General features: G+C 37.9%; 1 protein-coding gene across 1 annotated transcript in view; it reads left to right on the top strand.

The window, feature by feature from the left end:
• Nucleotides 1-470: 470 nt before the first annotated feature.
• The window catches only part of LOC119773886 (mineralocorticoid receptor-like), a 59,880-nt gene continuing 36,747 nt past the window's right edge, over nucleotides 471-23,603 (top strand). The window contains exons 1-3 of the mRNA XM_038271087.1: nucleotides 471-660; nucleotides 12,703-12,819; nucleotides 22,378-22,719. Of these exons, the coding sequence (XP_038127015.1) occupies nucleotides 486-660; nucleotides 12,703-12,819; nucleotides 22,378-22,719 (634 nt within the window). The 5' untranslated portion in view covers nucleotides 471-485. The remainder of the gene's footprint in view (nucleotides 661-12,702; nucleotides 12,820-22,377; nucleotides 22,720-23,603) is intronic.

Consider the following 23,603-nt stretch of genomic DNA (forward strand, 5'->3'; position numbering starts at 1 on the left):
AAGAGGAACAAATGTTTTTATGCTTTGGATCTTTTGGATCTTTCATCAGTTCACTCGCCTTTACCATTCATAGAAATATATATATCAGAAGTTTAATCCATAATGCTGTTTGCTCTGCAAAGGATTTGTTTTTTTTGTCATTTTTTTCAACACTTTTTCCAGTAATTCACAGGATTTATTCTGAAAAAAGGGGAGACGTTTTTCCGTTTGTGTTTGACATCCTGTTCTGCGTCTCTCTGCTTATTGAATTTAAATAATCCTCTCTATAATTCTGTCAGAGTCGTCTCTGTAAGCCCAGCGGAGCTATAAATCAGGAGATCTCAGAGCCGCTCTCTGTCTGTTGGAAGACATCTTTATGACCCACCACACTGTGCTGCTGCTGTCACTTCAACTGTAAAAATTCATTTCACCATGTGCATCAGCTCAGAAGGCAGCATTCCTTTCCAGGATTGTTTGATGACTTTAATAAATCCTTTTTTAGATTTATGCACCTACTGAATTTATCTTTGTTTTTCTCTGTGTTGCCTTTCAGCTCAGCTCTCAGGCAACCTTCCTCCACAGCCAAAGTGTGCCTGGTCTGCGGAGACGAAGCGTCCGGGTGTCACTACGGCGTGGTGACGTGTGGAAGCTGCAAGGTCTTCTTCAAAAGAGCCGTTGAAGGTAAACCTGTGCTCATTCTTAGGCTGGGCCTCACTGGAGGCCTGTACCAGGAAGCAGGATTGGTACCACCAAGCTGGATTCATTCTTAGCACGACTGGTTACCATGGTAACGCACTCTGACCTAGCAAACTTGCTGCATTTCAGGCTAGCTTTCAGGTTTGCTTTGAATCTTAAACACGCTCCACCCAGCAGCCAATCAGCTTTTAGGGAAAAAATGATGCGCCCTTTCTTTGAAGAAGCTTTTTAATTCAGAGGAAAAATAATTAAAATAAGAGAAAACCAAAATAAAAGAACCTGAAAACCAAGAAGCTGTTAAAACAAAATATTTCCCTGACAAATTTAATTTCAATTTCATCCATCCCTTCATTATCTGACACGCTTGTCCCAAGTGGGGTCGCGAGGGGTGCTGGTTCCTATCTCCAGCAGTCAATGGGCGAGAGGCGGGGTCTACCCTGGACAGGTCGCCAGTCCATCGCAGGGCAACACAGAGACAATCAACCATTCAGACACACACTAACACCTAAGGAGAATTTAGACAAGTCAATTAACCTAACAGTCATGTTTTTGGACTGTGGGAGGAAGCTGGAGTACCCGGAGAGATCCCACACATGCTCACGGAGAACATCCAAACTCCATGCAGAAAGACCCCGGGCCGGGAATCGAATCCAGAACCTTGATTTCAATTTATTTTTTTATTTTTATATTTCCTTCTTTTTGACTTACCAACCTTTGACTATTCTTTTTTTTTTTTATCCTCATACACCGCCACAATTCAGTAGTTTGAAGTATAATTGTTATACGAAGCTAAGCAAAAAGAATAAAATAAAAATCAGAGGTCAAATTGAGAGAAGATCCTTTGATGACAATTACCTATATATAATATAAGTTCTCACTGCTCGGCTGGCATTTTTAAGATCATCCATTCGACTTGCAGCAGTGCGGCCCTCATGGTAACACTGACTGTATGTATGGCCATGAGATATGCAACCTGCAGCTTCATGTACACCGTCAGGGATGCTGGGCGGCTCAGGAAAAATACAGCCTGCTGAGCTGTAAGTCAGGTGTCCAGAGTCCTGATGCAGTTGATGAATGAATTGTCTTTCCTGCATGGCCACTTGCCATAGCAGGTGAGTCAATACCTGGATATGTCTGAAAATGCATGTTAATTGCATTCTAAAAATCTAGCTCTATATATATCTATATATCTATATCTATATATATCTATATATATATATATATATATATATATATATATATATATATATATATATATATATATATATATTGGACACACCTTCTCATTCAAAGTTTTCTTTATTTTCATGACTAGGAAAATTGGCATCAAACCTATGAATTAACACATGTGGAGTTATATACTTAACAAAAAAGCGTGAAACAACTGAACATATGTCTTATATTCTAGGTTCTTCAAATTAGCCACCTTTTGCTTTGATTACTGCTTTGCAAATTCTTTGCATTCTCTTAATGAGCTTCAAGAGGTAGCAAAGGTTAGGATTGACTGAAGTTGTGCAAAAGCAATCTGTAAAACTTAATGTTCAGAACTATAGCGAAGAGAAGAGGTAAGATCAAATAAGTTTAACTTCTTCATACCTTTTTCAGACATAAGCACTGAGTTCTACATATAATGAAATTCTATATAATTAATAATGTTATTATAAAGTTGCCTGTGTTCAATTTCTATTTAATGGATTTTCTGAAAGGAAGTAATACAGTGATTTATCTTCATTATAATTATTTCTGTAATTATTGTCATCATTGCCTATACTTATATAACTGCATTTCGGTAGTTAGGTGAAGCCAAACAGTTTTAAGCCTCTAACCATTTGCACAAGCAATCTTTCTGGATCACCTACAACACGCCCAAATAAAATGTTTGCACGAGCAAATACTTGGAACACCCCTCAGTTAAAGCATGATGGGCCTCATCCCATCATGCTTTAACTGAAGGGTGTTCCTGTGTCCTCCTGCGAGCCGAGCAGGAGGACTCAGCTTTGGTCTAAGCTTTCTGTTATATAACCTCTTTAATGTGAGGTTATTAGTTCCTGCTGCCTTTGTGTGAGCTGTGGTTAAATCTTATGCAGACTTTAACTGCTCGTTATCACATCAACTAATAAAATTATTTATTTTATTCATTGTTTGCCTGTGAGTAACTGTTGAGTTTAACCCCGACACCCCCGACTCCAATCTACGGCCTGCAAAGAAAACCCTTCTTATGCAATCCTGGCCAGGCCTTTTCCTTCACAGTAATGATGTGAAACTAAAGGGGGTTGTTGTTGGGTTTTTTTTTTGGGAGAGGCTCTGTAGTGAGACCAACTGCGTGTTTTTCCCCCAAATTAACCTGAAAATTACCAAACAGAAGCTTTTTATTTAGCCAGTGTGACCTGCTTTAGACAAGCATAATGAAAAGGAAACAATTCAGAAGGGAGCTGCTCTTGTTATATTTAGCTTGGGAGAAATTCCAGCCTCAGTCATAATGTGCTTTTCATGTCGCGCCTGCTGCCTGAGGCCTTGGCCTAACTCATTTAGATGAATGTTTGAATGCAAAGCACACTGAAGAGCCCGGCGATGGTGAGGAGGGGAGAAAAATGCGTCTCTTGCCAGCCTGCTGTCCAGCCCTTTGCTTGATCTCATGACCAATGGAGGATGTGCAGTAATTCACAATCAAATTGTCCTCTGATTCAATGATATTTACACATTATCATCGCAGAGACATAAAACCGGATTATGTGTCTGTGGTTATCTAATCAGACATGCCGTTGTTCCAGTGGATAAGTCAAAGATATGGGGTGCCAAAAAAAGCTGCATTTAAACAATAAAAATAAATCAGGAGGTAAATTTGTTTCAATGTTATTAAAAACTAGGGACTTATTTCAAAGAAGTATATTTGTGGAAAAATGCTTTTTTTTTTTTTTTAACTTCTTTATCAAAAAAGATTTAAGAATTATTTCTAGGTATGCAGAAGTTCAGCCAATAGCTTTAGTTTTTCAGATTTCATTTTCCAAATTTTATTTCTTTTGAAATATTTCAGTAAATGTAGACTCATAAAACCGCACCTCTAAGTTGTGAATCTTGTTCCATTATAGTGGCAGTAATAAGATGAGGTCAATAAAGTCAATCAAAAAAGTCAATCAATCAATAAACAAAACTTTGAAAAACAAAGTAACCAAAAAAAGTTTTAAGAGTAACATTTCTGTTTTTTCACTTTTTCTTTCTTTCTTTTATGTAGTGTTTACAGATGTTATATTTTCTTTTTTTCATTATTTCTGCTATTCAAATTGAGTTTTACAAAAATGAAATTGAACCATTGTAATAAAAAAAGAGAAAAAAAGAAACATTTTGAAAAAACACAGAAAAGACAGATAAGATATAAAATGTGTGCTTTGCTCACAGCAATAAAGAAGCAACATTTTCACCAAAGACTTAAAAAAAAACTCTGTAAAAAAATAAAAGATAAAAAATGGAGAGAAAAACTAAAAGTATTGGTAAAAATTTTGGATACAGATCGTAATTTTTGTTTTTGTTTTTAAAAGTTCCATTTTTGAAACACACTTTCTTCAAATGTCCTTTTTTGAAACGTTTTCTTTGCTTTCAATAATACTGGACCACATTTCTCTCTATATAAACCACACGCATTTTAGACAAGATGCTGCAAATGTTCAAACTGAGAAAGGGAAGCATGAGGCGTAGTGATGTGAGCTGTTACCTCATTTGACCTCAACACAGCTGCTGCTGAGGTGGAAAAAAAAGAAAAAATGAGATGAAAGGCAAAGCAAAGGATGAAAATAGTACATGAAGGATTTAGCAAAGTGAAGGGAGATAGAGGACAGTGAAACAGATACGGGAGGAGGAGGAAGGACAAAGAAAAAGTCAGACAGAGACGAGAGATAATGGGAGGAGGAGCCGGAGAGACTAAATAACAAGGAGAAGGATGGAAAGTGATGTGTCAGCAGTGAGAGGTGCAAGTTGGGACGTGAGGAGTCGCTCTCCTCTCTTCCTCCACTTCTTCCTCTTTTTCCTCGCTTTTCCTCTCAAATCTGCAGATCTTTCTGCACAGCGGCCCCCGGGGGACACAACTCTTCAGCTGTAGTTCGTTAGACGCTAAATGGCTCATAGTCCTTCAGCGCCGAGCTGGTTAGCATTCTGCAGAACAGTCAGATAAAATTATAAATAAAATGATATGACTGTGGCACACATTCGGTTTAGCTAGTTTTTATGTTGCAGTGCTCAACCTGAACTCTGCTGTATTTAAATTGGGGCCATCTGTTTAGAACATCTATGGGCCCCCGGGGGCCTTCACTGTCCAAACTTCCTCTCACATAGTTCCTCCCAGAAGGGTGAATAATAACTGCTTCTAAGTTTCTTCTTCTACTAAAGTCACTAAGTTCACATCCATAAAGCCTTACAACAAACAAATGTTTACATGCGTTTATAAAAAGACACTTTAGAGTTCATTTATTCCTGTCTGATGTTCAGTCACCTTTATCAAGGTTAATTCCCGTTGCTGGAAAATAAATGACACATTTCTTTTTTCTAAAGAAGCATATCTGCACAATCTGAAATATAAGTAAGAACATTTTTGTGAAACTAAGTGTATCCTAGCTTTTTTAGCTGTTTTAGGCAATTTGCCTGTGATTTAAGATGTTTACATTTAAAACAAGAAAAAAAAAACATAACTAACATAACTTATTTAAAGAGCATGATATCGAATTATCTCATTTTAAGGGAAACAAATCTCCGGTAATTCTGTCACAGATAATGTTGTTAACCTGCCTAAATTTAATGATTTTAAAATATTTGAACCTTTTTTAAATCAGTTTTTGCAATGTGTCCTTGTTGTTTCATAGAACTGCATCGTATTTTTTTACTCAAACATTCCTTCCAGAAGCTTCTCACAAGGTTCCTTCTACCTCCAAAGAAAACAACCTTCAAATCGGTGGTTTTTATGATCCAACGCTTAATTTAGGCTTGATCAGATCGCAGAACCTGTGTCAAAAGGGAAGGTTTCTGTGTTAATTTGCTAAAAAAGACTTACAGTATAAACTGATCTAAAGATATTTAAAAATAAAATGATCTGCCAACGAAATAAGGATGTATGTCCTTAGAATATGATTATTAGATATTATGCACTTGAAATACAATAACAGGGTTGTTTTTTTCTTATTTTATACATAAAAATCTTTTTTTTACCCGTTAAAACTAATGGAAAATACACTTATTTCTAGAAAAAAGGGCTTACTTTTATTTCATTTTTTTGTAGTGTAATTATGTTACTTTTAAAAATGGCTTCTTCCTCTCTGAGCGGCCTTTCAGTCCATGTCAGTCCATGATTTGTTTTCTTGAACGAGTGAAAAGCTTCAGAAAGCTTTCATTTTAGGATTAGAAACTGTCCTCCTCCAAGAAACGGCACCTGTTCTCCAGGATGCTGTTATGGCTGCACCGTCTCTTGATTTGGTTCTGATATAGTTTTCATTTTTCCAAAGGCTTTATTTTCTTGAAATATTAAAAAAGCAATGCCACAGATTTAAATTTGGGATAATCTATTTATTTAAAAAGAAATCATATATATTAAAAAAAAGCAAACAAGATATGTAACACAATCTTTAGAGCTCCCTTTTTTTAATTAGCACGACTGTTTCGAAAAATTTATGTTAGGATAACAAATCATCCAACATATTTATTGATCTGAATAAAGGCAGCAAATTGCTGCAAATAATAATAATAATTGAACTTTATTGATCTCACATTTTTTTAGATTTTTTGAGAAATGTACCTCTGCATTGGGGAGCAGTGGGCTGCCATCGTGGGGCTCCCGGGCAGCAGTGTGGGGTTAAGGGTCTTGCAGTCTGTAGGAGTGCAGCTCGAACTCAGAACCTTAGGATTCCAAGCTCAATTCCCTGACAACTAGGCTGCCACTCCCCCCACTCCCTTTTTCCTATAAGAAGGTCAATTTTTATTGAAAAGAATGTTTTTCCCCTGTCTTTAACAGAAAAGGAGTTTGCTAAATAATTAAAAATTTGAATTGTATTCAAAATAGGTAAAAACAACTGATTCATCTTATTTTAAGGACAGCAGTCATTCCATTGGTACATCGTCCTGTTTACCTGCTCAAATTAAGGGAAATCGACTCATTTTAATGTGTTTTTGCTCACTTTTAGATGAGTTATTTTCCAGTGTTCATTAACCAAGGTGTCTGCGGTCAGATCCATGTCTTTAGTCTGCTTACAGTTTGAAGCCACTCCTCTTTTGCTGATCTTTTAACCTGTCGAAAAGATCCAGACTGATCTGAAATCTTTATTTCTATTATTGTCTTTCTATCTGTTTTCCATTCATACGTGCATCTGCATTGTCTCTGTCACTTTCGGAAGGACTGGTTTGTTGATGTAAAACAGCTGCCCTCAGTAATCGGCTCCATGTGGCGCACGTTCGCTGGGTGCCAGCCTATTATTCACATGTCATCAGTGCTCTAGCATGCCTGCCTTTCATAATAATTCCAAAGGGCACTTAGTTCTTTCTGCTCAGATTCGTTTTGGATGTATTGAGCTGTGGCGCTGTCTGGTTTGGTTCTACAGCCTCACTGAGCCATGGTTTCCATGCTACTTGTGTCAGTCATCTTCGAAAGGTCGTCTGAGGACACCGGTTCAGCGTCTGCTTGAACGGCAGCTCAGCCGTCCAATCAGGTGTCCCTCTGCACTGGATAGGGAAGTACAAAGCGGCCCGCCGCGTCCTGAGCTCTTCTGGTTGTTGTGTGCAAGCGGCTCATGTAACAGCAGTTGGAGGAGAGCCACTTACTCTAACAGAGTTATCTGGATGTCTGCTCTTAGCTCGTCTCACACTAGACATCATTTGAATACGGAGCGCACAACGTGCCAACACACTCCCCGTCGGCTTGTAAATCCACAGAGCTTACTGTGTGTGACCCACAAAACCCAAAGCTGTTAAGTTTGGAGGACGCTGAGGGTTTCAAGCAAATGTGGGGCTGAAATAATGAGACGGTTTTCATCTGAACAGCCCTGGTCTGTTTTAAACGTTCTTAAAAGTTGCCTTGATCAGGAGCTCTCCAGGATTTCTGAGTTGCAGCCAAAGCTTTTTTTTATGGACAGGAAATAAACTAAACAGAAATCAGCCTTTAGCAGATGCTTAAGAAGTTTAAGATTAAAAACATCCGGTGCATGAATTAAAGACAGAAGCCTCATAGTCTACTGTTTTCCTTTCCTTAAGGGCCGCATTTGTAAGTTTATTCATTGCAACAGGATTGGATTACTGCTTTAAAGGGGATTTTTGTTGGCTGTTGTTGCAGTTGGATTGTTAGAAAAATGTACCATGGCATACGGCAAACAGAAAAACTTTATCTTAACATGAAGCCAGCCCAGCCATGTTTTTTTGTTACAGCCGTTTCTGACTGACGTCTTACACGTCACTGCATTTCATTGGTCCGAAACGTTTCGGTGTCGTTTCTAATGCATCTGTTGGCTTCTTGCAAGATGTATTTTTGAGTGTGAATTCACAAATCCTGCAACAATTCATCATGCTTGCAAGGTAGGCAAAAGCCCAGTGTGCATCAAGAAGAAGGACATGTTATTGTATGATTTATGGAAATAATAATTAAGATTACAGGGAGCACACACACACACACACAATACCCGCATGCATAGGGGGTTTAAACCACATGCAGCATTAAGCCGTATGTCTGGAAACAGACCAGCACAGCCACACTGGTGTTCTGAAGATTGCTGGGGGGCGAATGTCACAATGATATAACTACAGCCATGCCTGCAGAATACTGGTAAGGTGAACGGAGTGCTAGTCTTTTTGGTCCAACAGAGAAAAATTTAAAGTTGGGACATTTCTGAAAAACTAGAAACAATCTAAAAGGCATCATGTGACCCTAAAAGCGTGTAAAAAAAAAAAAAAAAAAAAAAAAAAACCCCACATACTTTCCATCCATACAGATCAAACTGCTAAAAATCCAAAATCTACATGACTGAGACTGTTTTATAGCCAAAGATTATCAGTGGAATGTTCAGATTTTGGGAATATTTTCTGATCTATTCTCTGCATTTCTTTTTCTGTGCCTTTCTTTTTGTATCTCTTTTTGTCAAGTGTGTGTGATTGAGATTTTCCATAGAGCCCTCTTAAATGTGTCTTTGTTGGAGCATTCAAAGGTTATGGCCGGTTTCTCTAAATTAGCCATTGAAGTCTCCAAACAGTCCCTCTATAAAACGCATGGACATATTCAGATATAAACAAGTGTTCTCATGTATGCAGCCATTGCTTTGCCCTTTGAAATGTGAACGGTCCTGAGCAAAGACTACAGTTTTATTGTGTCATTTAGCCCATTCCTGCCTGCTGCAGCTCTCCCAGCCTTCATTCTGGCAGCAGTAAAAAGAAATACATTTTATCAGTACACAGCACAACTTTTTAGCAATCCCACATTTAGTAAATCTGAATCCAGACGCAAAAACAAGAGACTCTGTCCTTTACAAAGAGTCCAAAACTTCCTGCATTCTCCAAAGAGATTTCATTTTTGAGAGGTCTTTGTTTTACAAAAAAGGACTGAATCTGTTTGAGGAACTTACAGCTTTTGAACCATGTGTTAAGTCAGTCGAAGAACAAAACTAGAATTTTGTCTTTGTCTTTTAGTGCAGATGCCTTTTGAGCCAGAGCTGTAGCAAAAAAAAAAAAAAAAAAAAAAAAAAAAAAAAAAAAAAAAAATATATATATATATATATATATATATATATATATATATATAAAAATACAGTGGATATTAGGATTTAGTCAGTCGTTTTCTCATGCAGACTATGCTGTTAGATGAGAATAACTTAAACCATACATGGATTTAATTTCTCCGCTCAACCGTATGAAATATCTGTTTATAAATTGAACGTTAAGGTATTAAAATTTGGTGCTGCAGATAACAAACGTTTAACGGCATGAGTTTGATTCTGAGGTAGTGGTGCAACCGAACGCCACTTCCTGCAGGGCCTCTGCTCGTCTGCCCTGGACTCACCTGAATGTCTCTTCAGTGGATCTAATCTGACCCACTTCCCTTCCTGTTGATCCCTTTGTTCTATGACATTCGTGTGGGTCACACCTTTTGCCTGCAACCAAATGAGCCTCACCACCCTGATAGATTTTATCAGTATCTTCAGTTCCATGTTTTTTCCTTTCTTTAGAGACACACTACAAATGTGGTGTGATAAAATAATGATTTAAAGATGATTATCTGTATCTTATATAATCACATAAAGTTAAAAAGAACAAAGCAGAACAGCTAAATTTTATCATAAACTGTTTTTGTTTACACACGTCACATCGAGGCTATATATTATGCAGGTGAAATCTTTAGCATTTATTTACTGTAGAGGTAAGAAAATACTATTAAACAAAGCAGAGATGAACATGCTGGTGGCGTTAATGTGACCCCTGACCGGCTTACTATGGCCGCCACTGGTTTGAGTCCCGGACTCTTGTCTGCCTCCCACCAATCAGAATGACAAAATAGATAACCCTAGTGCCTGAAAAACATTATAGAGAATGGTGATCTTTTTATGGTTATCTATTTTATGCAATTTTTCCTTTTAATATTCCTTGAGGTAGAAGCCTTATCCTTTATGTTTAAATTCCCAGAATGTTTTTCTTTAAGTTTTCTTTTTTCCAATTAAAGAAAAGAGCAGCATATCCGTCTGTCCAGGGCTGAAACATTTACTTTTGAAATTATATATTGACACGTCAATAGCATACTTTAGTTATATTTTTCATATGAACATAGTTGCGTTTTTGCATTTAGGAGCTCTTATACTGAATTTCATCAGAAAACTGATCAGAATGCATCAGTTGACTGACCTTTAAAGAGATCCTGATCCCTTTGGCCCAAAATATGTTGTAATTTTCCTAATATATCAATTATTTAAACTAATATTTGTGTTGCATGAAAACTCATTATTACTTCAACAATCATGTCTTTTGTTATACTTTTCACCCGTGGTGGTAATTTTTTTTTTTTGCATGCTGGGTAGATGACACAGTTAGGTGTGACTGGACTGCAACCAACGGAATAAACACAGGAAAACTCACATTAGCAGAGACTGTTGTAATTTTATACAATAACGCACTGCATGGCTGCCTCAACGTTTTCAAGAGCCGTTATACATTAGGTATCTGTTGGAACAGAGAAATCAGAAGATAATGTACTGTTTAAAGTGACAGTGAAGCATCTTTCAGCTGTTTTAAATCATTCTAATATATCTGGGAAAAGGTTTTTATCTTGATGCTAACAGCCTCCTTTAGAAACTGCAGCTTTTGTAGCATAGCTTGTCTCTACCCGATCCGTCCCGGAAGCATGAACCGTTGTCCTTCTGATAGATGGAGTTTTTGCACGCAGTATTCGGGCAAAAAGGTAAAAAATAAATGTTGAAGCATTTGAAAATGAAAAACTTGAATGTGATATAAAAAGTTGCTTCACTTATTACAAGGCAATTAATTTCTGAAATAAAATTAGTATTCTGATGAAACATTGGGTGCATTTATATCTGTGACAGGGCTGCCCTAAATACAGGACATGATAAATAAAATGTGTTTTTAGCTGGACGAGTCCTTTCTGATGATGGTTTATTTCCTGTTTTTCTTGAATAATTTGTCCTCCGATTCTGGAGCGGCCCTTGATATCAACCCTGAAAATGTAACTGCTGTCTGTCTGACTGAATCTTGCAGGATGGATTGGCAGATGTATGTTCAGAGGTAAAGGGCTGCGTGAATGCATGCAGATACGGTGAACGAATAAACCAATTCCCTCCTTTTCAGATGAGCCAACTGTTCACCAATGCGGGTCCACAGCAGCACTTTGACTGTGGCTCTCAGAGCTTCACTCCCACAAAAATCAACAAGACTTTGTGAAGTGAGCGAATTGAGTTGACTCGGAAAGCTTTTCAGAATTCCCATTCTGGCCCAATCAAGTGCATGTGGATGTGTTTCTCTGTGCACAGGAGGAGGGGGGGGAGGATATTGCTGCGTTGTGTTTCCTGTGTCGCAGTTTACTGTTTTTTAGAGCAAGAAAAATGGGCTTATGTAACGGTCATGTGATTTAGCCAGAAATAGTGGTGGGGCTACAGCTGCTGCCTCTCATCCTGCAGCTCGGTTCCTTGGCTTTTGGCAGCAGCCAGACAGACACACTGTGCACTGCTCCTGCTGGCTCCCAAAACAACTTCTGCTCAGTACTGCACGCAAAAACATACATCCCATGATGTAGATCACAGAGATAATTCACAGAATCATTTGCAGAGAATCTGCATGTAAACAATCAGTCATACACGGCATGCAGTCCATGCAAAAGTCCTCTAAGTGAAGAAATTACCCTTTAGGAGCGGTGCTTATTAACATGTACACATTTCTACAACATGGTATTAGCATAAAATCAACCTAAAGCCCGGGGAACGCAAGCATTGCAGTGGGGGGGTCACTGGGGTCAAATGTGTGCCATTTGGTCTCAGCTGTGTTTTCTTCTGTGGGTATTGTTTTATTTAGTAAACATATACTGCACTTTTGTGTGTGCTTGTCTTTGTGAGTGAATGAGTGTGTTTTTGCATAGGCAGGAGCATGGTGTGTGTGGGTGTTCGTTGCTCAGAGGCTGGCGGACGTGTGGGAAAAAAGGATTGAGACGCAGCTATAGAGGAGAAGATGAGTGAAAAGAGGAGGAGGAGGAGGAGGAGGAGGAGGAGCGGTACAGTGAAGAGCTAGTGGAGCGGAAGGAAGCTCTCTGAAATGGGAGATCATTGGGTTTAGCTAAGGGCTAGGCAGGAGGCTGGAGGGATTCTCGCCATGTTAGCATCACTGTCAGAAATAGGCGAGCTGCAGCCAGAGCCCTGCTTCCATCATAGCCCTGCATCCTATTTACTGTAAAAGCTCTGCTAAGAAAAAAAATCTAATTTTCCTCATTTTCACTTTAATCTTTGAACTTTTCCATCATGTCCTCGTATTTAATTGAAGGTAACTCTTCCTCACTTGTACTCTTTGCTCTTGCAGGTCAACACAACTACCTGTGCGCAGGAAGAAACGACTGCATCATTGATAAGATCCGAAGGAAAAACTGTCCAGCCTGTCGGGTACGGAAGTGTCTCCAGGCCGGGATGAACCTCGGAGGTGAGCGCCCTGACGTCCGGATTTGCTCTGTCACATGCCAGCGTTTGAGTTACCGTGAGTCTGTTTACAGGGGATAATAGATGTGGAAAAGTAGGTCTGGCTGTCGCCACAGGAGGCCCAGAGATGCTGAGTCATCGGATGGACATGAGCGTAAATCTGAGCACATCTACTGTACCATATGAGATGTTTGTCATCTCCAACCCTGGCTTAAAATAAAGCTGTCGTCACGTTTACAGATTAAAATCATAGATATCCCAATCAGGGGTTTAATTCCAACCCAGTTAGACACACGGAAACCAATACTTTACTGAAGTGGAACCATCTACATGTTAACCTTTAGGAAATGATGAACATATTTATTATTGCAGGAACAGCAAAAGCAACATAACAGATTACTGGCTGCGTGGTCAGCAATCTGCCTTATTACACGCTGGCTAACGTCCTCTGCACCACAGTAACACACAACATTTCTACTATAATTGAAACAGTTGACTCTGAATTAAAATGTGCAATAAATAATTTAAATACAGACTTAAAGCTGCAGTCTGTAACATTGAGAAGAGAGCAGACTTCGACTGAAAATTTGAAGAAAAACAGGTTTCACTCCACTCCCCCACCCTCTCTGCTTCACTCATGCCCCACCTCCAAGCTCCACCCCTCTCACAGCATCTGCGTGGCTACCGCATGCGACCAGAAGGGGGGAGGCGGGATTCAGCGTGTGTGAGCTGTGATTGACACTCCATCAGACGCTCCTCTGGCTGTGATTGGTTGTTTTGACTCGTCCCGAATTATTCTTTCCAGATTGAAATACGGGCAGTAGGCGGTACCAATTGAAGCAGTTTTTTTCACAGGTTACATATCACATGTACTGCTGTCTGGGCATAGGGACAGTTTTAGCCAATATGACAAAAAAGTGATTTTTAAAAACTTACAGACTTCAGCTTTAAGGAATCACTAATAGATACTCATAGGTCAGACGGATTAAAATGCATAGTGAAGTTATGACCTAAACATATCAGTAGGAAAGTGATTGATTTTCATCTGAGCTTATTAATTGGATAAATATAGAGGTCTATAAGAGCCATTATAAGACTTTATTTCATTTTTTATTCTGATAATAAAGTCCTAATATTATGGGAATTAAGTCAATAATATTATAGTCATGATATAAGACAAAATAAATTGTTTTAATTAGTAGTTTTTAACTAAGCTGTGAACCCAAACTGCAGCGAGTGGATATTTTTTTACAATATGTTTCATTTTCTTTCAAAGTACTGAATCATTTTATTTATTTTGTTGTTGTTTTTTTTTGTGCCAGCTATACTAAATACCGACTGAATAAACAAACAAAAAAAATCTTTACACATAGTTTATGAAACCGAAGGAAACGAAAATCCGGTTGCTTTCCAATTTAAGGGGTTCTGTGGTTGGCATGACCCGAACGACTGATAATTTACACAGGCAGGAAAAACAGGAACCTATTAGGTCACGGAATAAAATATGTTGGTACGTCGCTCTGACCTACTGTCAGGCTGAGTGCCACTTCATTTAAATAGACTAGCTGTGCTTATTTTATTTTTTTCAAAAGCACGTGGATTTAAGCATAGAAATAAAATGTGTACTTCTTTATAGAGTAGAATAGAATAATAGAATAGAAATCCCTTTATTGTCCCACAATGGGGAAATTATTCGAGCCACATATACCATAAAAGCTAACAATTAATGAAAGTTCACTGATCAAATGTGGATTCCTGAGCTTTTTTGTTTTAAAACCAAAAGGGGCCCAACTTCATACTTTGACTTTATGAATTTCCTTGCCAGAACAAAAGTCTTCTGGTTAAATAATGGCGCCTTATTATATTATATTAAATTCCTGTTTTACACATTGGTTTTGTTCTTTCTGTTAGTAAATTTAAGCTTTTGTTGTCTATGTAACTTTAGTAGAACGTGACTGGTGGTTCACGGTTGTGCATGCTCTAAATAACTAAATAAAGAAGAGCTTTAAACTCAGATGATTTCTACTCAGTAACTCCAAGCAATCGTGCAAAAAAAGGAGGAAAAATTCAAGACCAAGTGTGAAAAAGGAAACTTGAAATAAAAATAAATATTCAATGCCAAGAGTAATAAGACAGAAGTAATAGTCTGAAAACAACTAGAGCTGAAACAATTAATCGATTAATCGATTATTGAAAAAATCTTCAACTAATTTAGTCATCGATTAATCTTTAATCTGAGAACATGTAAAAAATACCTTTAGCTGACAGAGCGACACACTTAGCAATAATTATATCAAAAAGATATAATTATCTAAATTGTAAAAAACTACATTTACATTTTGCGTTTAAGATAAAAAAAACAGCTTTTCAATCTGTCAATATGCTCTATTCAGATTCATAAGGAAAAGTTTTAGTTTCACCTGGTTTAATCTTGTAAAATCTTTAGAGAATCTATTGCTATCCAATTATTATTTAAAAAAAAATAATAAACAGATTAATTGATTTGCAAAACAATCGTTATTGCAGCGCTAACACAACACGAGTGTTGATGTTTACTGTGACTGCTTCTGCAGTTTTAGCTCAAGCCAATATATGTGTGTGTGTGTATATGTATATGCGTTGATGCCATTTTTCTTTTCAGGCTCCAAAAGGACTAAATAAACACTATCAGGAAGAAGATGTGGTGGATATTGTTCTATTTAAATATGGATATAATTTTTTGTATGTTTTTGCAGTCGTAGTAAACGATTAGGCCCTTTAAACCTCCAGTGATTTAAAAGCAGTGATATCAGAGCAGTGCAGCATTTATAACTGATTATTTCACTATGGTTGTTGTTTAAAAGCCACCCCCTGCTTTTCAACCCTGAGGAAATGTATAATCCAGACTTCAAAATGCAAAAGAAAGAAGTGAGAGGCACCCTACTGCAGGGACGGAGTGCCGCCATTTTTATAGTCTATACCAGGGGTCGGCAACCCGCGGCTTCAGAGCCACATGCGGCTCTTTAGCGTTCCCCTTGCGGCTCCCTGGAGCTTTTTCTAAACTTTATGAAAATCATTTTTTTTTTTGTTTGTTTGTTTTAATATGGAGTGCAGGAGGTCAAACAAAAAATAATTATGTTTTCCAATGCTATAAACATTTGCATAATAAATAAATTTAAACAATAATTTGCGTCATAGCCATAGATATCAGTGGTCATAACTTGCAACCAGCGCTGCCAGGCAAACAAAGCTGCAGGTGTGTCTTGGACCATGGATCCCAAAGGGGAAAAAAGGAAGATAGCTGATGAGAAAAGATTCAAAGGATGGACCGAATCATTTTCTTTCATTATCAATGCGGAACGATTGCCTGCATTTTTGCTTGGTAATGAGAGGTTGGCAAAAAATAAAAATTTGGAAAGGCATTTCCAGGGAAGGCAAGCTAAATATGCAGCCAACAACCAAGCTGGGAGGGAGAGAAAAATGGTGATTGCAGAACTTCTGGATAAATTAGAGGAGAGCAAATTTAGATTTAAGAAATGGATTGCATCTCCAAACTCCACTACTGCTGCTAGTTTAGTTGCAAGGATGGAAAAGCGTCCACAGATCAAACAGGCAGCGCTTTGATGCAGGTATCTGAACTTTCTTCAATTTTTTCCCAACTCCTAAAACTATAAATCATACCAAGGAACAAGGGTGACGGAGGATGTGGGATTTCAGGGTTATAGAGGGTGTCAGATCGTGCTGGTTCCTCATGACACAATCAACTCCTCCCAACAGAAACACGTCCACCAATGAGAGATTCCTTGATCCTGTTTCTATAATTTCATCAATGCAACAAAACTTAAACCATGCGGTGAAGAGCGGTTAAGCGGTGCGTGGTGAAGCAGTTCATTGCTCGTTCCTCACCTCATGCTGCTATGTGACATTTGCTCGAGGATATAGATTTAATCATGAATGCTTATTACATATTCAAGCCCACATAGTCACTTTCTATAGTGGGATAATACACTCAGAGCCCGTGTTTCCATAAGAGGCATGTATAAGACTTTTACATTTTTGCGGCTCCAGACAGATTTGTTTTTTGTTTTTTTTGGTCCAATATGGCTCTTTGAGCAGTTTGGGTTGCCGACCCCAGTCTAAACCATAGGTTGGTTGATTCGGCCAAATTATTAAATATTTCTTTCTTTTTTTCCCTAAATAATTGTTAAGTTGAAGTTTTTTACATAAATGATCCCTGATTTGTTTGTTTTTAAAATTAGTTATTCACCTGATCATCTTCATTTTTGCAGCTCTGTTTACAACAGAAGTTTAACAGGAAACTTAGACCTTAATGAATATCTTTGTTTATCCAAACGTTGGGGGTTAAAAAACGAACCCTAAGCTCAGTGGATTTAATATGAATTCATTAAATTCCCATTGGGACGAATTTGAGGAGCAACTTCAGGCGTGAATTTTCATCATGGATTGTAAATGTGACGGCACCCTGCCCCTGCAGTACGATGCTCTTCCTCAAAGCTCTGATCTGACCTACAAACCGCTCTATAATCTTAGATACATACATGGGTTAAAATAGTCTGCTTTGCATGTTAAAATGTCCTGAGAGGTCGATAGTGTTATATATCTATGAGCAGAAGTCGGATCATCCTTTAATAAAATCGGTCAACTAAGGTTGGAGTTTATTCATGTTCGAATGCAAACCTAATATCATTCAGCTGAATTTAAATGTGTTTGCAAACAGAAATATCAAGCTGCTTCTGTGTTGATTGAACCTCAGATAACCGAACAAAATGCTGATGATATTCAGCCATAAACACGTTGAGTTTCTTGAGTTCTTGTTCTCTGATGGTTTCTGCAAAGAAAAGTTAGAGGGAAAGAAAAGCATCCTAGAAACCAATGCTGTGGAAAATGTCTTCAGTCAGTTATAATGTTTACCTCAGTGGACGTTGGAGTGAGTTCTAAACCAACACCAGCAACATGATCAGTCTCACTAGACCAGCTGTTGTTCTGCTCAATCATAAAGGAGCCTCTGTAGTAACTCTGTTACACCAAACATGTCCAAAAGCTGCATTTATTGGTCTATCAGACAGAATATTCCTCCAGTTTCCCTGCTATTATAGCACCAGTCAGCATTTGTTCATTTTTCCTCTATTGTCATTCAGCCAATTACAGAATATTTCAGCATTAAATTAGGATTTAGAATAATTTCTAATTGAAAGCAAATAAACTGAACTTAAGATGGTGCCTAATCCTCGTTTACTATCTGGTTCAAATGTCAAACTGAAGGTAAAATAGTTCTGAGGTGCTGAAGAAGAAGGGTGCAAACGCTTTGTATATATAAATAAACACACAGCAAAGACAGTAAAATAAATGTGCTGCAAACTGTGTCAGACACATAAAAGATGGAAACCCACAAAACGCATACAAAAAATCATGAAAGTAGCAAAAACAAATTGAACTTAAGAAAAGCTGCAAATTATCTCCAGATTGTGGAAATGCTCCAGACCACTAAACATGAACTTAAAAGAAACCAGACTCTTTGTAAAGACAAATGGTTGCCGGTCACTGATCTCTAATTATTCAATTTCAATTTCTATTCAGTTTATTTCTATAGCACCAATTCACAACATGTCATCTCAAGGCACTTTACAGTTCACCAGATCATACAGTCACATTGATTCAAAGTTTTCTATCTAAGGAAAACCAGTTGATTGCATCGACTCATTGACTCGAAGGCAATCCCTCACACTAAGCATGCTTGTAGCAACAGTGGAGAGAAAAAACTCCCTTTTAACAGGAAGAAACCTCCAGCAGAACCAGGCTCGGTGTGAGCGGCCATCTGCCGAGGCCGACTGGGGTTCAAGGAGACAGAAGCAGAGATACAAAAAGCAGCTGTAGAAGGCGTCCCCGTCCAGGAAACACACAGCCAGGCAGACAAGCTCTGAGCCAGCTCCCATGTCAGAGGATGAAGAGAGCACATCCAGTTAGTCACAGTCAGAGAAACAGGATTACACTGGAAAACAGGCCGACCTCCACAGCCAAACAGCAACAGACTACTATGAGAAAAAGCAGAGAGAGCATAACGTTAGAGATTGAACTAACAGATTCTGCAGAGTGGGAGAATAGAGATAGAATGAAGCAGAATGATGAAATGGGGGTCCCTATGTCCTCCAGCAGTCTAAGCCTATAGCAGCATAACTATACAGATAGCTCAGGATAACCTGAGCCACTCTAACTATAAGCTTTATCAAAAAGGAAAGTTTTAAGCCTAGACTTAAAAGTAGACAGGGTGTCTGCCTCACGGACTAAAACTGGTAGTTGGTTCCACAGGAGAGGAGCCTGATAACTAAAAGATATCTGATAGACTGAAAAAACTGAAGACCCCTACCACCATTTTGGTTCGCCCCGCTTTCAGGGAGTTCTGCCATAAAATGCCTATTATGTAATGTAATTACCACAACACTGTAATCAATACATGCATATTACATATACATCGTTAACTTAGCACATTGGCACATCATTAGATATTGCGTATGTTTAATATTCTTAATATGTGACTACAGTATTATTATGGTCCATTAACACACTCATTGTGTTGTGATGGATTTGTATAATATGTTATATTACATGAATTATAGACTTCATAATGACTATGCAATGTGTTGTGCCTATTTTTTTACCATAAATTACAGTAATCTACTGATGCTATGAAAATGCAAGTGTGTGTAAAAGTGATGACTTTATCTTTGTTTTGAAAGTCTTAAGCCATCCTGAAAATGAGAAAATCATGTTTGGTGCTGTAGCGCACATATTGTTTACATTCCGACCGGTCTAATTAGGGAGTACCAATATGGTGGCTGATGACTTCACAGTACCGTGTATAACCAACATCCTATCAGCAATCCAGTGAATAAATAGAGATCAGTGTTGCCAACTTGCCGTCCCGTTTTCATCTTTCCTACGGACCATCTGATAGATGAGAGGGTTGGAATAGTGACACTTTTACGGCCATTTTTAGAAATATCTTGAATATACATTTTTACAAACATAAAAGTATTGATACGTTTGGGGATATTAAAAATTTCCCATCAGCTAAACTCCAGCTATTATTTTCCTCATGGTGTTTATTTGACGAAGTAAACGGTCCCTCTGTGCAGAGCTGTAATCAGGGAAGCATTAAACCAACCTTTAAATTAAACAGCCGATTATTTTCTTTCATTTATTTTGTATTATTTGATTTTAAAGTCTTTACTCAGAGCTGGAATCGTATTGGGTTTATGTTGCCGTTACTCAGTTGATTTAATTGGTGTATATAATTTTTGATACTTGATAACAAAGCATTGCAGAGAAACATGATGAATTCAATTACAGAGTTCAAAATATGTTAAAAAATAAAGTCTTTCAATCATGAGCTGACATTAAAATAGGTAATTAATTTGACTCCAGGCGATTTAATGTAAAACTTCTATTGATAATTTTAACAAGCTGCTGTTCCTGTTAATGGGGACGACCAAATGAGCTTTGATTTAAAGTCAGACGTTGATATTTTCAGCTAAAATATGAACAGACCTGAAAGCTCTGCAGAATGACTCAACCAACGACCAGAGCGACTATGAAATCATGACCGGGCCGTTAGTCCGTGACCTATTTAAAAGCAATGTTTTCACAAGCAACAAATATGCCCTATAGATATACATACTTACAAAACAGAGAATGATGTCTTGTATATATGGACTCAAACATTTATAATAAAGAGGAAGAATTGCAGCTTAGAACCTCAGTGCAGCTAAAACTATAAATACGGCATGTGACGTTGGCGCCGTGGCTTACCTGCATATTTTTAAAAGCAGAAGTTAACACCCAAGTCCGCTCTATGTTGTGTATGTCTGCGCTCTCACTGATCACTGAAGAACCTTTTAAGTTATTAGATCAGCAATGATATATGCCATGATGACATAACAGTCGTTTATAGCGGCTGGACGTAAAACAAAAATATGTTTCAGATATGTAGTATCAGACTATAAAACTTTAAATTTTTTGCCGGCAAGTTTTGACATTTTAAATTAATGAAGGTCTTGATTTGAAACTGTTTTGTTACAATTCAGTGACAGAATAACTCACTTTAAATGTACGTAAAAATCCATTTATGTCATTCCATTCGTGTGTAGCTTCTTCTTTATATATATTCTAGTAGATTTTTGGTGGTTTCATGCTGAAAGCTCTGCAGGAGGAGAGATCACGCCTTGGATGCAGGGATTGTCTCCCAGCCGGCTCCTAGATCAGCTTTTCTGATTGGCTGTTTTATTTCCTTCATTAAGGTCACTCATAGTGTTCTCTATAGTTCTTTATAGTAAAGGGATCCCTCCTCATAACATATTCTGATTAAAGGTCGATATGAAACATATTAATGACGGATTAAACAGTCTCTATGTCAGTGGATGTTGTTGTCATCTCTGTTAAAATCTGAAGGACTCGAAAGGCTTTGTTTTGTTTTTTGTTTTTTTTTGCTTCAGTAAAGTTTTAAAATTACTGATCCAACTTAAAACCAATGAAAAGACCCAGCTGGTTTTCGTTTTCTTTTGCAGATTTTTGAGTTTTCTATTTTAATTGAATATTTAAGAACTTCAGATCATTGGAAGGTAAAAAAAGATATCAGTTTATCAGAATCAGAATCAGGTTTATCGCCATTGTTAGTGAAGGAGTTCACAAACTAGGAATTTTTTATGGTACAATCGTGCAACATGAAACATATAATATGGAATAGGTAAATAAAATTATAAAAATATCTAAAACACTGTGGGTATAAGGCATGCAATAAAATAGACTAATATATACACTATGTGGAGAGTTTCAGAGTTTAATAAAGCTGTGCAGCCTGAATAACTCAGAGAAGCATAAACGAACAGGCAGTCATACACAGTGGATATTTATCAGCACAGCATCTGCCCACCTCCTCCTTTATGCAGCATTTGCTGTTTTTATTCTCCCTGCATGAAAACATGAAGCCGTAGCATGAACTAAATCAGGGCTTGCCTAACTAAGCCACTGACCCCCAAAAACAGACAATATATAAACTAAATATTTATATTTAATAAGACATTTAATTATTTACTTGTGTCTCTTTTTGTTGTAATTTTTTAATAACATTTAAATCAGTATGACAATATACAGTACAGCATCATAAAATGTAATTTATAACCTTAAATGTAGTATCTACATATTTCATCATATATTTTTGGCCCCAATATACCTAAAGCATCAAATCGCAATGATTGTGAAAATTATCTTGTGATCCTCCCCATAGTCTTTTGGGACCCCTGAGGGCCGGAGCCCCTGAACTAAATAAGTGACTTAAATTGAAAGAGCCTGATGCTCGTCTTCTAGGTCTTCGTTAAAACCTTTTATAATTTTAAAGTGATAAAAACTGAGAACTGAGCAAGATTTTACTAAAATAAAACCATTTTCATTGATGTATGAATCTTTTATGTCTCTGCCTATAAAGCATCTTTTATTTTAAAGATTATAATCCCAGATTAAGAGATCCAGCTCTGACTTTGGTTAATCGGGTTGTTTTGTTCCTCTGCAGCGCGGAAGTCTAAGAAGTTAAAGCTGAAGGGAGTCAGCGAGGACCTGCAGAGCTCCAAAGATAGCCAGATCGCCACAGGTGGCGCTGGAGGCGGCTACCTCTCCTCAGAGAAGGAGCTGAATGCCAGCGCTGCCAGCGCCCTGGTGCCCCACGGGCCCGGCGTGGTCACACCTTTTCTGCCGCCCTCCATCTGCAGCGTGTTGGAGCTGATCGAACCTGAGGAGGTGTACTCCGGCTACGACAACGCGCAGCCGGACACAACCGACCACCTGCTGTCCAGCCTCAACCGCCTGGCTGGAAAGCAGATGGTCCGCATGGTGAAGTGGGCCAAAGTACTTCCAGGTTAGTGACCAGCTGAGGACTAAATGTTGCTTTTGTGCAGGAATTAGAAAAGAGGATATTTTTAGAAAAGAAAAATCTCCTAATATGAGGTTTTTATGTAACACCTGCAGACAGATTAAGAACATGTTTTAGATGTAATATTATAAATATATATTCAAAATATTTCCAGATGAACGTAAATCAGCCCAAAAATCCTAATCTGTACAAAATGTGCCATTAACACTGTTTTGATATTTTCTCATGGAATTAAATTTTATTATTTATTTTAAGGTTTATACTCAAGTTTTGAGAGGAAAATAATGGTGTTAGGATCCAAAACATTAATGTTTTCCTAGAATTTCTTGATGGGCAAACGCTACGGCGTCCGAGATCTGTGATCACAGCTTCTGCAGATTTTCTACAAAGAAAATCTTACAAAGAATGACGAACATCTCTGTTGATCCTCCTGAGTCAGTCCTTTGCAGAGATGGCAAAAGTACTCACTTTCCGTACTTGAGTAAAAGTACAGATACTTGTGTTAAAAAATACTCTGGTAAAAATGGAAGTACTGATTAAACTTCTTTACTCAAGTAAAAGTAACAAAGTACAGGCTTGTAAATTTACTTAAAGTATAAAAGTAAAAGTAGAAACCACTTTTTTCATGCTGTTGCCTACATTTTAAATGGATGTCTGCCAATAGGACTAGATCTCCGTTGTGTTCATTTTCAATCATCTCGTCGTCCATGCTACTATGCTAACGCCACCATCACCAAGCTGCAATGATTTGCCGTGAATGAATACCGCTGAATCTGTCGATTCATCTTGTAGTGGTGCGTCAAATGCAACGTAGATTCCCATCCAATTAGATTGAATTTGGTATTGATGACGTGAAAAATAATAACGGT

The sequence above is a fragment of the Cyprinodon tularosa genome, unplaced genomic scaffold (assembly GCF_016077235.1).
Source record: "Cyprinodon tularosa strain WSP-4 unplaced genomic scaffold, ASM1607723v1 ctg79, whole genome shotgun sequence".
Lineage (NCBI taxonomy): Eukaryota > Metazoa > Chordata > Actinopteri > Cyprinodontiformes > Cyprinodontidae > Cyprinodon > Cyprinodon tularosa.